The following is a 15060-nucleotide window of genomic DNA, read 5'->3' on the forward strand; positions in this document are numbered from 1 at the left end:
CTAGCTGCTTAAAACGAGATATCGATTCTGGTGTCAACCGACCCTCTCGCATTTCGTTCAGCATGCCCGCAAATACTGGGTCCTTTTGACGGAAGACATGAGTTAGACCAATCGTGTGCTCAATGCTTGTAGTCCAGGTGCCTGCGTCAAACGCAAACTTGGCTTGCTTGCCGAACTCCGGTACTGGAGGCAATTGAAAGAAATCGCCTGTAATGACAAGCTGCATGCCACCGAACGGCCTGCCGTTGTTGCGAATTGTTCGTGCAATCGATTCAAGCTTGTCAAACAGATCGCCATCCACCATGGAAACTTCATCCATGATGAGAACCTTGGTACGCATCCATCGTTGCTTGGCTTTCGCGTTCCGTCGAATCTTCTTGACGAGATCTTCAACCGGCTCTTTACCAAGTCCAATGCCCGCAAAACTGTGTAGAGTAACACCACCGATGTTGCATGCTGCCAGGCCCGTTGAAGCTGTAACAGCGACTCGATCGGGCTCACGGGCATATTTCTTCCGCAAACCTGTAATGATCTCACGAAGTAGAACGGATTTACCGGTACCTGGTGCGGTCAGTGAATGAATCAACGCAAGGGACATATATTTTGCACATACCAGCAGAACCAGTGAAGAAGACACTCTTTTTATAGTCTACTACGAGCTTTAGCACATTCTGCTGCTCCTCACTGAGAAAAATGCGGGCCACCGTGTTCTTCTTCTTCGTCTTGATGACTTCCTTGACGCAATCATCGGTCCCTTGAGTCGGCTTCGCTTGTGCTTTCATATTCTCTCGGAATGCTTTCTGCTGTTGCTTCAAACCACTTGGGGTTGTGTTCCAGTAGTATTTTGAATTTGAATCCTTCGGTGCTGGTGTTGAGACTGTCTTTTCGGGTTCAACAGATTGCTTCTTCTTTGGAGGTTCAACCTCATCCTCCTCATCCTTCTCTTGTAAGGGCTGAGCCTTTTGAGGCTGTTGCCATGGTAGCGTTCTTCGCTTTACCCTCAAGGGTTCGGCTTTCTTGGGAGTTTTGAAGTGTTCTATTGGGGAAGATGACCACGGTATTGGCTGGCTACTGTCTACCTCCGATTTGGTGTCTGTAGTTTGTGCCCTTGAATTGTATCCAGAGTCTCCTGAGATCGTCGAGGGTACACTGGGCAAAGTGGGGTATGTGACGGTGCCTTTGGTCGCAGGATCCTCTACGTCGAGATCCACGTCGCTGTCGAAATCGTCTTCGTCAAACAAGGCAGTCTCAAGAATTCCAGAGCCAGTACTGGGTGCGTGGAAAGCGGCCGGAAGTTCGTTCTCTTTGTCCATACCGCTGATGCTGAGCGTAGGGTACTCAAATTCGCCATCATGTGAACTCAGTGACTTGGACAGGCCACTTGACGTCCTCTTAGTACCTTGTGTTGTGGGACCCGATACTCGTTGTTGCCCCACAATACTATTCTGCTTCGCTCCATACCCTAGGGTGCGCGCGGATGATGTTTGTGTTGACCCGGTTCGGCTGAAGGCATTGCCGAGTGAGGCTTGTTTACATGCACCATTTGACGGCGAGGACGACGCGATAGCATCGTGCGCCTGCACGGCTTGCTTGAACATGGTTCTTTTTGTGTATAGACGATTGAAGAGACTGCCGTTGTGAATGTACGAGGCAAAGCTGGACAGGCTACTCGGAAGACTGTCTGCCTGGAATGGTTGTGAGGTCGAAGGGCGCGCGCGAGGAGGGTGCGTCAGGTACGGACGGGTATGGGGCAAGTGCGCCCGCGCGGGCTGTACAAGGGAGAAGAGCGGCGAATCTTTAGGCTTGGACGGTTTAAGCGACGCACCTCCCCTAATAAGGAAAGAAAGCATGCAGCAAAGTGAATATGGTGCAGACAAAAGAAAAGAAGAGTGGTTATGTATTGGTGTCGGGGGTGGGCATGCCTTTCACGGCGCAGTGGGGTGGAATTGTTCCTGTAGCCTGAGTGCAGCCGCCCCACAAAACGCGACCATTTGACGCGACTTTAGGATGGAAGTGCGCTAGTATCGCGATCACGTGCTCACCCTACCAATACTCGAGACATACGCAAGTAGTTGCACTGAGAGGTGCTTGGCAACACATGACGGACTCGTGGCATGGCAGATGGATGATAGTCCCAGTCTCGACTTCTGACTTAGGTCTTGTGAAATGATGCACTTCTGTATCGAATAATTAGTAGTCAGAGTTGCTTTCACGACAGCAAAGAGCTGTTCGTTTCCGACACTGTCGATTGAAATTGGTATTCATACAAGTAGCTGAAATGTAACCCTCACGTTTCCAAATTCTCTATTCCGCCAGGAATCTTTTGAACATGACTCCGCACATCATTCTCCCGCATTGAGACTCGGCGCGCCCCGCGTATGCCGTTTTGAAGAGACAATGCAGTCTAAACCGAAGAAGAAGAAGAACATGATACAACAACAATCATCAAAAGCCCACTGACCACCGAAAACAGTCAGAGGGAGCCGTCATGACTAAAGAGTGCGCCGCAAAGAGAAGAGGAATTCGCTTTTGGTAACCATAACAAGATTCAACATCATCGTGGATAGTGAAGAGGCAAATGTGAAATAAGCCGAAGCTCGCATCAAAGAAGGAAATGCTAACATGAGAAAGGAGATTCATTTTGAACCACACAAACGACCGTAGATCATATCCCACAAGAAATATACCGTAGGGTAGCCGGCTATGCCAGCAGACAACAACCCTCACACCTTTTTGGACAACGGGACTAAAATGACGACTTGCCTAAGAACATGAGACCAGATAGCTGATGAAATGTGACCTGAAAATCGGAGCTATCCAAACAAAAGCGCCCTCGTAAATAACAACCGGGCGTGTCGAAAGAATAGGTGGCGCGGCGCTGAACAAAAAAAGTTTGAGCAAGGAGAGTCTTTAGCCCTGGTATCCCCCAAAACCGTTCTGGCTAAAGGCAGCTTGAGGAGACTGACCCCACTGTGGCTGCTGGGGGGCACCGCGGCCGTAGCCACCGGCGCTGCCCGGCTGCTGCATTTGCTGCTGGAACGGCATGCCAGGGTTACCAAAGGCTTGTTGCTGCTGCTGCGCGAAAGGTGCTCCGCCGGGGCTGGGTCCTGCCCGCGCATTAGATTGCTTGTTTCGATACTGCAGCTTCCTCCGGTGCCGCTCACCTGAGGGTGACATGGGCCCACCCTGTGGCCCACCACCATACTGCGGAAAGTACGCACTCGGCGTCTGGGGATAAGCTGAGTTAGGGCCGCCCGCAGGCGAGTAACCCTCAAACTGGCCAGTTGGAGGACGGTCTTTGCCCCACTAGATTTACAAATGTGAGCAAACAGCTAAGGAAAAAAGGAGACACGAGTCAACCTACGCTGCACTTTAGGGGGCGGCCGTTGACGTTGTAGCCGTTGAGCTGGCAGATGGCCATGGCAGCGTTCTCGTGCGTGTCCATCTTGATAAAGGCAAACCCACGATCCGACTGGAAGCGCGTCTCGGTGACATAACCAAAATTCTGGAAGAGTGGCACTAGGTCAGCCTGCGAGGTGTAAGGAGTCAGATTGCCGACATAGCAAGTCGTCTGCCACTGCGGAGTTTGAGCCACAACCATGTCGTAGCTCTGGACACCGTGAGTGGGGAAATGGTGATGGCCAAACGGAGTGGTTGGTGTCATGCCCATTGAGGCCATGGCCTGCTGCTGAGAAATGGAAGGTTGGCCCTTCTGATTGGCCCAGTTGCAGCGAATTGCTCGAGAGCCGAGCCACTCGCCGTCCATGGAGTTGAGGGCACGCTCAGCATCGGCACGATCCCGGAAAGCGACGAATCCGTAGCCACGAGACCTGCCCGTCTTCATGTCCCACATGACGCGAGCCTCGGAAACGGGACCAAAGGTGGAAAAGGCCTGCAGAAGGACCTCGTCGTTGACCTCGTTGGAAAGGTCACCAACGAAGATGTGGAAGTGGTTAGAAGTGTCTTCCTTGGCTGTGTTGTTAGATTGATAGGCCCAGTTTACACGAATTTCCTGTCTTTGGTCAGAACACAGGCCGACATGGCAATTTCTCCTTGCCCGCTTCCCCAATGCCCATGCTTACATTGTTGTGAATGCGCCGGCCATTGAGGGTGGCCATGCCACGCTCGGCCGCACCGGGGTCGTCGTACTCAACGAAGCCGTAATTGAAACCCTTGGAGTTGAACTGTTAGCGGTCAGCGGCACTTGAATTGTTGCAGCAGTTGCAAGATAAGCCCGGCCCGCGCCACAAAGCTGTCAAGAGAATTGCAGCGGTTTCGGAGATGTATCTTACAGAAGGAGAACTTGCAGTCTTGTCAGGAATGATCTTGACACTCTGGACATGTCCAGTGGTCTCGAAGATTTGACGAAGCACGTCCTCAGTGACCCGCGGGTCAAGTCCTCCCACATACAAGGCGCGCTTGTTGGGCTCGGGAGCCGCGCGACGGGGCACATAGCCAGGCTGGCCGCTGGTCGGGGACATGGGGTTGCCCGACATGGGGGAGCTAATGGCCGTGGGAATGGGGTTGTTGTTCTGCGGGATGATGACGGGGGCGAGCGGCGGGGGCGGCATGTGCTGCTGGGCCTGAGGCTGACTGTCGTAGCCAGGCGCACCGCTGGCGGAGGGCGGAGGGGGGAGCTGTGCCCCAGGATTCTGCTGGTCGGCCATGGCGGTCGCGAAAATGCGCTCAAGGCAGAAACGGGCAGGAGGGGTGCGGGTGAGCAAAGGGCAGTGGCGGTGGTGAGTGGTTCAGCAAAGAATCGGCGGGTGAGCTCTGATGCGACGCGAAAGGACGATTGCAGAGAGCAGGACAGGAACAGACAAGGCCACGCGGCGGGTGGGCGAGTCGTGGCGGGGCGAAGAGGAGGGTGGTGGGTGGGTTAGTGGGTTAGTGGTAGGCGACAAGGAAAGTCGAAAAGGGAAAGCGCAAGTACAAGCACAAGGCAGCCCGAACAGAGACGCGGAAAGCACTAGGAAAGGGAAGAGGAAACAAGAGGAAGAGGAGATAGGAGATGCGAAAGCCCTACGCCGAGCGCGGATGGCAAGCTATAGTCTCCACTTGTGGGGTGAGGAAAGGGAAGAGGAGTTGGGAGGTGAGCGAGGGTCGCGAGAATTAGGGTCGCGAGGCCACAAGCGCCCAATGCAACGGGAGAGCTACTGTAGCCTACCACCTGCCGGCTGTGGTGCCGGGGTATGTGTGCGCGTGTGCAAGACTGCAGATTTGCGGGAACGGGTCAGGCATTGGAGCATTTTGGGGGCATTTGGATGCCGTGCTGGCAGCTCCTGTCAGGCAAGGCTGGGCGGAGGAAAAGGCCGTAAATAACGGATGGGCTGGTGCTAGTGGCCGCCTGTTTTGCGCCGGGCGTAGGAATGTTCCCAAGGGCATGTATTAGTATTAGTATATTTGCACCTAATTCTCTAGTACCGGAACCCGTGGCCCCCACCTGCGGAAGCACCTGCAGAAGGCCCGCACGTGTGTCAGGGCGCTGCGCCCAGCACCGACCAGCCGACCAAGCACCTATCCGCCGCCGAGCCATACACACTGCTTACATACCACTGCTGTCCTACGCACCATAGCCAACCACGTCCCCAGCCGGCCGGCCCACCCACACTTCCTCGCCATTCTCAACACCACTACCACTACTACAACCACCACCCAGCTGCCATGGCCGCAGCAAACCCACCGGCCCCGGCGCCGGGACAGCAGCAGCAACAGCAGCAGCAGCACATCGACACGCTGCAGAGCATGCTCAATCTCATTGTACGCCGCCGCCCAGCCACGTCCCCTTCACGCGTGCCCCTGCTCACGTCCCCTTACAGTTCCTCCACTCTGGCCGCTTCCTCAAAGAGACCCAGACCGGCGGAGGCTCCGGGCGCATGAAGCAGCAACTGCAGCGCGTCGTGCCCCATGCCACCGAGCGCTTCCACGATGCCCTCGACGAACTCGAGAACGAGGTGCGCCTAGCGCAAACGGTGCTCCGGCGCGACATGGCATTGCTGAAGCAGGACCGCAAGAAGAAGGAGGCCGCTGCGAAACAGCAAGAGGTGGACAAGGCGAGGCTTGCCGCAGAGGCCAGGAATCCACCCCCACCCACCAACGACGCGCCGGTCAAGGAAGAAAAGGCTGCCACGCCCGTACAGCTCGAGCCGCCAGCAGCACTAGACAAGCCGGAGCAAGTGACGTCAATGGAGACGGATATGGAAGCCGCGAACAAGGAAGGTGGAAACAGCGACCATGACAGCCAAAACAAGAAGGCGCCCTCACCACCCCAAAACTCGACAAGCGCAAACGCCCAGCCCCCCAAAGATCCGCTCTTCGATGGCACGCCCCCAGCCAACAACCCCAACGAGTCCGACTTTGATTCCGATGCCATGTTCGGCGATGCAATGGACACCACCGACCAAAACCACGACCACGACATGATGGATACCTCGGGCGATATCGATTTCGGCCTCGACAGCGGCAACGACGGATCCTCCCTCCTACGCGGCCTTGAAGAATTTGCCAAGAACAGCGACAATGACCACAACAACCAATCATCCACCATGGACATGGACTTTACCATGCCGGACTTGCCAGGCTTGGATTCGAACACGAACACGAACACGAACGCAAATGCAAGTGCCGATAGCAATGCAAATACAACTGCCAAGTCAGCACCAGAGCCAGAGCCTGCGCCAAAGGCAGATGAGCCCAAACCTGCCGCACAGCCACCGCCGCCCCAGGAGAACAAAGCGGAAGAAGCGACAACCAACAACAATAACAATGATGACATGATGGGCACCATGGCTGCAGACGATCTCGAAGACCTTTTCAACATGGACGACTACGCCAACCACGAGCAGTCTTCCTTTGACGATGCCTTTTTCAATTTTGAATAATCAACCTGAATAGTGTGTTTTTTCTTTTCTTTTTTGGGAATCACAATAATGCATTGATCATGGAGTTTGGATACTGTAAAAATATGGCATTTGGGGGGGTCTTTTCTTTTATATGTTCCTTGTTTTTTGATACCCCAGGTATACGCGGAGAGGCTATCTCGAATTTGTTGAACAGCGACGAGAAAACCTCACTTCAATGCGTGAATTACTACAAGATTTATTCTAAATACTTCCTGCGCATCTTGCTGACTTAGATATCTCACTTGTAAAAAACCCCTTCTTCTCGTATTCTCCTAAAAACCCAGATCTCGTCTCACCGGACTACACCCCGAGACACCATGTGATCGTCATCGTTCACACTACCCCGCAGAGCCTCCCTTCCCCCCGTTATCTACTAAAGCTTAATCTCTCCCTCGAACCCATTGACGTGCATAAAGTTTGCCCGGAGCGGAGTCACACTAGTAAATCCCTGCGCAACAGCCCACCCATCATTGCCCGGCTCGCTCTCCTCCACGCTCTGGTACACATCCTTGAATGATGGCGCCCACTTGAAGTGCTTGTGCGTATACCTCGAATGTGGCTGTCCAGATGGCGTTTCTTGCCCTGAATCCGTACCGCTTGCTCCCCCAGCGGTCCCCGAGTGGGACCTGAGTTCCTTCTTGCCTAGTTTCTCTTCTTGCTTGCGGATTTGGCCTTCGATGTCCGCTGGCTTGTCGTCGGCTTCCGATGGCACTTCCACCACCTGAAAACAGCTGCCGCTCTTCCACGTATTCTGCAACATGTTTGTCCATAGGACCTTGCGCTCTCCTACGTTCTCTACCAGAGGCACGTTAACCGTATACAGATGCGTGTTCTTGTCCCAGTTGTCCCACAAGTATTGTATGAGCTTTGCACTGAGCTCGCTTGCGCCGCTGATGATGTTGGCATCGTGGTTGCGGTCGAAGAAGGCGTAGCTGAGTGCTATGCTTTTCATGCCACAAACAGCTGCCTCCATCGCTCCGCCTATTGTACCCGACGAGAGGGAGAATATCGCAGTGCTGTTGCGGCCATAGTTTGGTCCAGATACGACGAGATCGATTGGTCCACGCTCGGTGAAGTAGTGGTACAGGCCAATCTGTACGCATGAGGCAGGGGTCGAATCGACGAGCACCCATTCTTCCTCATTCGAAGAAGGCGGCAGGGGCGAGTTGTGAGTCGTTCCGTGGTTCGTGAGGCGGCCGTCGGAGGTTGTTTGTAGGGGCTCTGGGCGATAGTATGTTGGCGATATCTGTAGCCATGTTAGACTAGGCGGTGACGATGATTAAACATTGCAAGCATTGCTTCCAACAGATAAAAGACATCCATACCGACTTGCCAACAAGGTGTGCCTTGCCTATCCAAGATCGCTGCGTGTGTGGGAGGACAACCGATACGGTATGGCCATACTTTTGCAGTGTTGACACCAGTGAGTGCACATACGGCGAGGATTGATCTGATGGTGGACCATCGTCGTTAGTGACCTACTGTTTGATCAGCTGTTGCAATTGGCTGTTAAGAGACGTGAAATGACTTACAAGAATATGCATCTTTACTTCCGAGGCGTAAAAATGGCGTGTTTAGTGATAGTTTGTTGTGGACGTGAAGTTGAAAGATGTAGTGGGGCAAACACGGGCAAGTGACGTGCGCAATACAAGGTCCCGATGGTCGGAACCGCCTCGTGCTCGGCCATTCATAGTCACCGCCTCCATCTCCACAAACGCTGTTTTGCGCTCTACTGCGTCGTGTGTCGAATCATCTTATCTGGCAGTTTTCAATCTGCCCACACTGGAGTTGCTGCAAGATAATGAAGATAAAGTTGATCTATAAGTGATCGTGGTACCTGCGCTACTATGGGTAGATCCGTTGGTGTTCCCTGCATTGCGCCGGCAATCACCGCTCGTCGCGACAGGTAAGTAGTGTGCATTATCTTATTCACACTCTAGGGAACAAAAGCTCGTCCGGGGAGTCCATCTTTCAACAAAGTCTGCCGAGACAAGATCGGGTTTCTTGTCGCATCTCCATCCTCAAGGCTTCAATACGTTGCTGGCATTCGGAGGGACAGCAATGGCCCCCCTTCCGAGCTCCGCACTACAGCCGGCCCTTAGACTACGACACTGGGAGCGGAGACTAGGCTTGCCGGTTCGTTTAGCCCTGTGTAGGTAAAGTACACAGCGTACATGCTATTTTCCGGACGCGAAAGTGTAGAGCCGCAAGTCCCCTTGGCGGACTACTATTTTCGGTCTTTGGCCCTTCGGATCCCCACCGGCGACCGCAACACCGTGAAGACGAACATTCGAAAACGGAGATATCAAATGCATTTATATAGATGCTACAAGATGAATGGAAGTAAATCAAGATACCCAGTCACTTTTTCATCTGTTCATTACGATCAATCTTTGAACTTCTTCAAAACAAAAAATCAAAGCAAGCACATCAGCAACTCCTCGAATATCAATTTATCAAACCCGTCACACAAAACTCCATAAAAATGGTCGTCACAGTTCCCAGCGCCTCCCTCGAGGGCCAGGTCGCACTCATCACCGGTGCTGGCCGCGGTATCGGACGAGGCTGCGCCATCGAGCTCGGCAAGCGCGGCGCCTCAGTCGTCGTAAACTACGTATCATCAGAAGGTCCCGCCAACGAAGTATGCGAGATTATCCGAGGCTTCAACAACGGCGCCAAAGCCGTTGCCATCCAAGCTGATGTGAGCAAAGTATCCGAGATCCACCGGCTGTTCGAGGAAGCAAAGCAGGCTTTTGGCAAGATCAACATTGTCATGAGCAACTCCGGCACCGAGAGCTGGGACAAGACCGAGGAGATTAGCGAGGAGAAGTACGACCATGTTTTCAACTTGAACACGCGAGCACAGTTCTTCGTTGGTCAGACGGCGTACAAGTACATTGAGGATAACGGCCGTATCATCCTCATGAGCTCCATTGCCGCTGGTCTTCTCGGTGTAAAGGATCACGCTCTCTACAACGCTTCCAAGATGGCTGTTATTGGCTTCATCAAGGCTTTTGCGACCGACTTTGGAAAGCGTGGTGTTACCGTTAACGGTGTTGCGCCTGGTGGCATCAAGTCAGACATGTTCACCCAAAACGCATGGCACTACATCCCAGGTGGCACCCCTGAGTGGCCAGCGGAGAAGATTGAGAGCCTCATGGCGAGCCACTGCCCTCTAGGCAGGTGTGCGGTCCCCGAGGATGTTGCGAGGGTTGTGGCTTTCCTTGCTTCTGAGGATGGCGGTTGGGTCAATGGACAGGTGCTTACTATCTCTGGAGGATCATCTCAGTAATCGTAGTACCAGAGAATGGGGTGACGAGGAAGATGTGATTTTTTGATTGAAAGGTTCTGGAGCGCGTGTTTATGATGGTGAAATAGTTGTAGTATGCTAGCGCTCGAACAAAATAAATTTGACTATTACCATTATCTCCAGTGCAAGTCGACTCTTCTTATGGCAGAGGGGTGTAAATTATGGATCATGACAAATTTTAACTGTGTTGATAGCTCAATAACAACAAATTGCTAAAGTATATCTTGACTTTGGTGTCTGATATCAAGGTAACGTGCCTTCTAATGCAGAAGCCAACGTGGTGATGAAGCTAAAGCCAGCTGCTTTAGCCTTTCACAACACGTCTAGGCTATTCCCAGAAAACGAATCTAACACTTGGCCATTATACTGTACATGTGATACAGTTGATAGCACGATCAGGGTACAATACATTGCGAACTATTTCTGTTGGATGTCACATACATCTCCCAACTATCTGTGCCAGATTCCCTTCTAGTCACATGTGAAAACAATCTCACCAGAATAGAAAAAAAGAAAGAAAAGATGTCTAACACGTTTATTGGGTATCCCCTTCGAAGGCGCGTACATTACGCTCGCCAGTTACCAGAACTCGTGCCTCAGATGACAGGCTACTGAGCTGCTGATCTTCCTATAAAGACTAGTATACAAAAAGTAATCGTGTGCCTCGTTTCCTCGTGGCATCTAAAAGCCGCAGCATACATGTGCCAGATCGCTGAACGCCTCTCAAAAACAAGAATCTACAGTAAAGACAATTGAACATGTAAGCAAAATCGTGGAGCCATAACAAATAGGCGTAAAAGGCCTCACACAGAAGTGGGCTCTTCGGGCGTGCCACCAGCGCCCTCACTCTCCGCTTCGGGGCTTTTATGAGTAGACTTAACCCTGTCTTCTAAGAACTTGCTTTCGGTTTCATGCCCATCAGCATCTTTGGTGGCAGTACCAACGACTTCTTCTATCATGGCCGCAAAATCGACAGTCATGCCACCCACATTCATCTTTAGCAGCGTGACTGTATCGGAGCCATTACTGGCATCCATACCGGAGCGCTTGGAGTTATCGTCAATGCCCAACAACATGACTTCATTGTCAAAGATATTCTCTCCATTCCACATTCCGGTCGTAGATGTGCTGGGGTCCTCATAAAGATCGAAGCCCAGACTCATGGACCCAGTTTTTGAGGGTGAGCTACTCATAGGCATGTCGCTCGACAAGAAGTCGTCAGCCAAGAGCTCGCTGAACTGTGCACCAGTATGACCAGGAGGAGTGAAGATAGGAAATGAGGAAAAGTCAAAATTTTGAGAAGGCGATGAGATGGGATGGTCTGATAGAAGAGCATTGAGCTGGCGTGTGAATGGGGTGTCTGGAGCAGCAGTCGCCGTACGGTTGCCTCGAGGAGTAAACGTGCTCCGCGAGGGTGTAGTAGGAACCTCGCCATTTTCGGTACCTCGTCTCGGTGTCAGGGCGGCGCGCTGTCGAGTACCAGGAGTGGGCGTTTTCAAAAGATCTTCAGCTATCCGATCTTGCTTCGGCGTTGTCTTGGGCGAGTGGGAGTCTTCGAAAAGGTGGTCAAGCTCATCAACCTCCAATGTAGGTGGAGGTGGACAGTTCTCCTTATCGGGGTTATCCTGCTCAACGACAACTGGCTGTACTACAGTCCGCTCGAACCAGTTTGTCTTTTTGGTCTCGCAAGGAATACATCCATCGTGGCCTATTCCAGCGTTCTCGCATCGACCACATGGCCGTTCTCGATCGCACGCTCTCTTGAGTTCTTTACACCGTTGGCAACGAGGCTTTTTAGGCGCATCATCGTCATGTGTATGCATATGAGAAGCGACAGGACCAGTTGCCTGTTGAGTCAGACTCTTGCGCTGACTTTGCTTCCGAGGCGAGGGGAAAAGTAATCGCCGTGTAGGCTTCGGTGTAAGATCTTGTTCGTGATTGATAGGCAAAGCCTTGCTTCCTCTGACACCCGCAGGACTTGATTGCATAGCTCGTCTGAAAGCAGCTTGGGCATTGTTGGCATCCATTTCACGTGCGCCGAATGGGGCCTTGGGTGGTGCCATTTCTCTGTCGTATGTTCCATCGACTGCTTTCCCACCTAGCTCCTGCTCAGCTGACATGGTAGATTCTGTCTCTGGAAAAGCGGCGTCTGACATGAGATCGTCACCAACAGTCGATTTGGAGCGTGCTCCAATCTTCTGTTCTCGCTTGCGCTTTGCTAGTCGCGCAGATCTGTCCCATACTTTTTGCGGCCGCATCGAAAACTTCTTGATAAGCCAAAGTCCGCATGGGTTACACAGATTAAGCTCTTGGAAAGCATCACCAGCTTTTGCCGCCATCATGTCCTTGTCTTGACGTGTCAAGTTGTTCTTGAAGATACGGTACTTTGGCTCACCATCTGTCTCAGGATTTGGTTCGATTACCTCGTAGGCAATGATATCTGTACTAGCCGAATCAGTGGACAATTCAATGCCACTAGGTGAACCGCTTTCAACTCGAGTGTAGGCTTTTCTCCAGGTAGGAGTGTCAATTTCGCCGCAATTTACACAGTGCGGTGGCATTTCACCTTTCCTGATAGCAGCGTCTAATCGATCCTTGATGTATCGCTTCCTTTTAGCACCAGAGCCGCTTCGGGTGTAGCCACACTCTGAGGGTGTTGGCGCATCCGACATGGGTTCACCTGTTCCAGACCAGGTTTGTGATCTAGGAAGCCCTCGTGCCTTGGGTTGCTTAGGTTGTTTCGCGGGTAAGTTTGGCGTGGCGGAACGGCTGTATACTTGTGCTTCGCTTTCAGTGGCGGGTGAGATTTGTGAAGCAATACCATCGGGTGACCCAGCAGTAGAAAATGTAGCATGCGACTTTTCCTGAGTCTGAGCCTTTTCTGCAGATCCAGATTGAAATGCGTCACCGGTAAGTGGTCGTCCGCTGACCGAATTGTTGTCGTGCTCATTTATTGCCATCCTTGATAGTAGATCACTCTCACTTTTCGGATTTTGTCCCTGAAAATATACACAATTGAGAAGATCCTGGTCCATGTTGTCAAAGTCGAACGGCTGAGTACTACCCATATCCATTTCGATACTTTCAGTGATTGGTTGAGCGGCTGATCCTCGGCGATATTGTGCTGCTTCACGGCGTGCCCACGAGCCATCCCCACAGTTCATGCCATCAGTGTCCCGTCCCATAGGCATGTCACTAACAAAACCTGAATCGTTGAGAGGTAGTGTCGGTAGGTTCGGACTTGAGGGAGCAGGCGATATGGTCCGCCGAAGTGCGATTGGTGGTGAAGAGGGCATCTCATTCGGTGTCTCACTTGGGCTTCCTTCTCTTTCGTCTGCTGATTCCATAGCATTGTCTGAAAATGTACTAGGTTCGTACGGGGACATGTATGGCCGTCCTCCATCCATCGATGCATGCCTCAGAGCGCTTGGCGCCGGGGGACGACGAGCACCTCGCTGTCCTAGTTTTTCACCTGGACGAGGAGTTGGTGCGCGCGGGACCATGTCTGCCGCAGCCCCAGCAGCGTTGAAGGTTGGTTTGAGGAGGCGTACCGATGCTGCTGTACTAGCGGTCACTCGGAGCGAGTCATTATGAGCAGTCAGGGGCGTATTCCTTGGTCTCGTGGTCTGAGTGATTCGAGCCCTCTTCTTTGGGGGACCGTCGTCTTGCGGTTCCACAACATACGGATCACTAGATTGGTATTGTTGGGTTGGTGGTGGGGCTTCGCTGCGCACAGAAGCCCGTGACGTTGGACGTGAAGGTGGATTGTATTGATAGTGATGGAAGGAAATGGTGCTCATGGCGGGGCTAGAAGGTCTGGTTGGTTGGGACATGAAGGGCGTGTTCGATTGGTCGTAGAACGATTCGTTACGGACGGGCTCTTGCGAGGGGCTTTGGCGGGTAAGCATCTGGTGGAAAGGCTCAACACCACCAACGGAATGACGTGGCGAAGGCTGAGCAGAGTGAGTCGTAGTTGGTTGGGCCAAGTGACCAAGCATAGGATTCTCTTTCAGGAAGTCGGACCAGGCGTTGTAGTCAAATCCTTCGGGCATCATCTGACTGAGACTATGATAGCGCTCCATATTCTCCACATATTCTTTCTGCATGCACGTCGGAACAGGCACCAGCTTCAACTTGACTTCTAGAGTCTCTTTAATACCATTCGAGAAAATGCCGAGAATATTTTTACACACGCGACCTGTGACCATAGTTTGGGAGTCCTTGGCAGGAGCATTGGGTGTCGATGATGCAGAAGCTAGAAGCCACGATAGCATACCCTGTCCAACAAGCGGTGTTTCGTACTCGGAAAAGTCATAAGCGTACACGGTGTAATCATGTCCTAATTTGGCTACAAGCTCAGGACTGTGGCGGTGAGCAATGTGTCTTCCATGGCCAATGGGAGTTTGCTGTAGCCTACCTTGCAGTGACAATAGCATGGATGCATGTCTTGAGTTCGATGACACCCACCTCGGTGGTCTCGTCCAGCGAAACGACAGGAATATTGAGGACATTTGGCAGACGAGCGAGACAGTTTGATTTGTTCTGATCATCAAACGTATACAAGACCTTGACTGGATGAAGAGCTGTGTTAGATCAGAGCGTGATAATGAACTGAATCTGTTTACCTCGCATTTGTCGGCGTGGAATCTCGTCCATGACGCCATCCTCGGCACCACCAGCAGGAGTCGAGGCATGCTGTGAGGCACCCGTCTCTGGCGTAATACTCGAAGGAGTCGACATAGCTGACTATGGGCTTGACAAAGGATAGACAGGCCGTGCCGTAAAAAAGAGGAAGGGCACCGGGGAATGGACGGGATATGATCAACGTCGTATCGCGGTCGGTGGCTG

At 52.4% G+C, this 15060-nt stretch overlaps 5 protein-coding genes across 5 annotated transcripts; 2 read left to right on the forward strand and 3 right to left on the reverse strand.

Annotated features, from left to right (window-relative positions):
• Window positions 1-2910: 2910 nt before the first annotated feature.
• Window positions 2911-4667, reverse strand: PSV08DRAFT_183891 (uncharacterized protein; the record flags this gene model as incomplete). The annotated part of the gene is made up of 5 exons (XM_014227895.2): window positions 2911-3107; window positions 3165-3306; window positions 3365-4012; window positions 4083-4184; window positions 4293-4667. 5 exons carry the CDS (start codon window positions 4665-4667, stop codon window positions 2911-2913), a joined length of 1464 nt encoding a protein of 487 aa, XP_014083370.2.
• Window positions 4668-5663: 996 nt separating this feature from the next.
• On the forward strand, window positions 5664-7104 carry PSV08DRAFT_363741 (uncharacterized protein; the record flags this gene model as incomplete). Its single annotated transcript, XM_014227893.1, has 2 exons — window positions 5664-5760; window positions 5820-7104. Coding segments are annotated over 2 exons (1159 nt in total), but the record flags the coding sequence as incomplete, so codon positions are not given.
• PSV08DRAFT_205779 (survival protein sure-like phosphatase/nucleotidase) lies at window positions 7070-8528 on the reverse strand. Its single transcript, XM_014227892.1, has 3 exons — window positions 8435-8528; window positions 8228-8380; window positions 7070-8148 (listed from the first exon to the last, which is right to left on the reverse strand). Exons 1-3 carry the CDS (start codon window positions 8444-8446, stop codon window positions 7276-7278), a joined length of 1038 nt encoding a protein of 345 aa, XP_014083367.1. The 5' UTR covers window positions 8447-8528; the 3' UTR covers window positions 7070-7275.
• Window positions 8529-9252: 724 nt separating this feature from the next.
• PSV08DRAFT_312930 (uncharacterized protein) lies at window positions 9253-10325 on the forward strand. Its single transcript, XM_014227891.2, has one exon. The coding sequence runs from the start codon at window positions 9388-9390 to the stop codon at window positions 10192-10194; it is 807 nt and encodes a 268-aa protein (XP_014083366.1). The 5' UTR covers window positions 9253-9387; the 3' UTR covers window positions 10195-10325.
• Window positions 10326-11015: 690 nt separating this feature from the next.
• Window positions 11016-14952, reverse strand: PSV08DRAFT_363744 (uncharacterized protein; the record flags this gene model as incomplete). The annotated part of the gene is made up of 3 exons (XM_066093053.1): window positions 11016-14574; window positions 14630-14783; window positions 14838-14952. The coding sequence occupies 3 exons, from the start codon at window positions 14950-14952 to the stop codon at window positions 11016-11018; spliced, it is 3828 nt and encodes a 1275-aa protein (XP_065948783.1).
• Window positions 14953-15060: the final 108 nt, after the last annotated feature.

This window comes from Bipolaris maydis (genome assembly GCF_028858645.1).
Source record: "Bipolaris maydis strain C4 unplaced genomic scaffold PSV08scaffold_10, whole genome shotgun sequence".
Lineage (NCBI taxonomy): Eukaryota > Fungi > Ascomycota > Dothideomycetes > Pleosporales > Pleosporaceae > Bipolaris > Bipolaris maydis.

Coding starts and splice junctions, on each gene's coding strand:
- PSV08DRAFT_205779 (XM_014227892.1), bottom strand. Junction 8,149..8,227: donor CACACCTTGTTGGCAAGTCG/GTATGGATGTCT, acceptor ACATGGCTACAG/ATATCGCCAACATACTATCG.
- PSV08DRAFT_312930 (XM_014227891.2), top strand. CDS start 9,388: ATGGTCGTCACAGTTCCCAGCGCCTCCCTCGAGGGCCAGGTCGCACTC.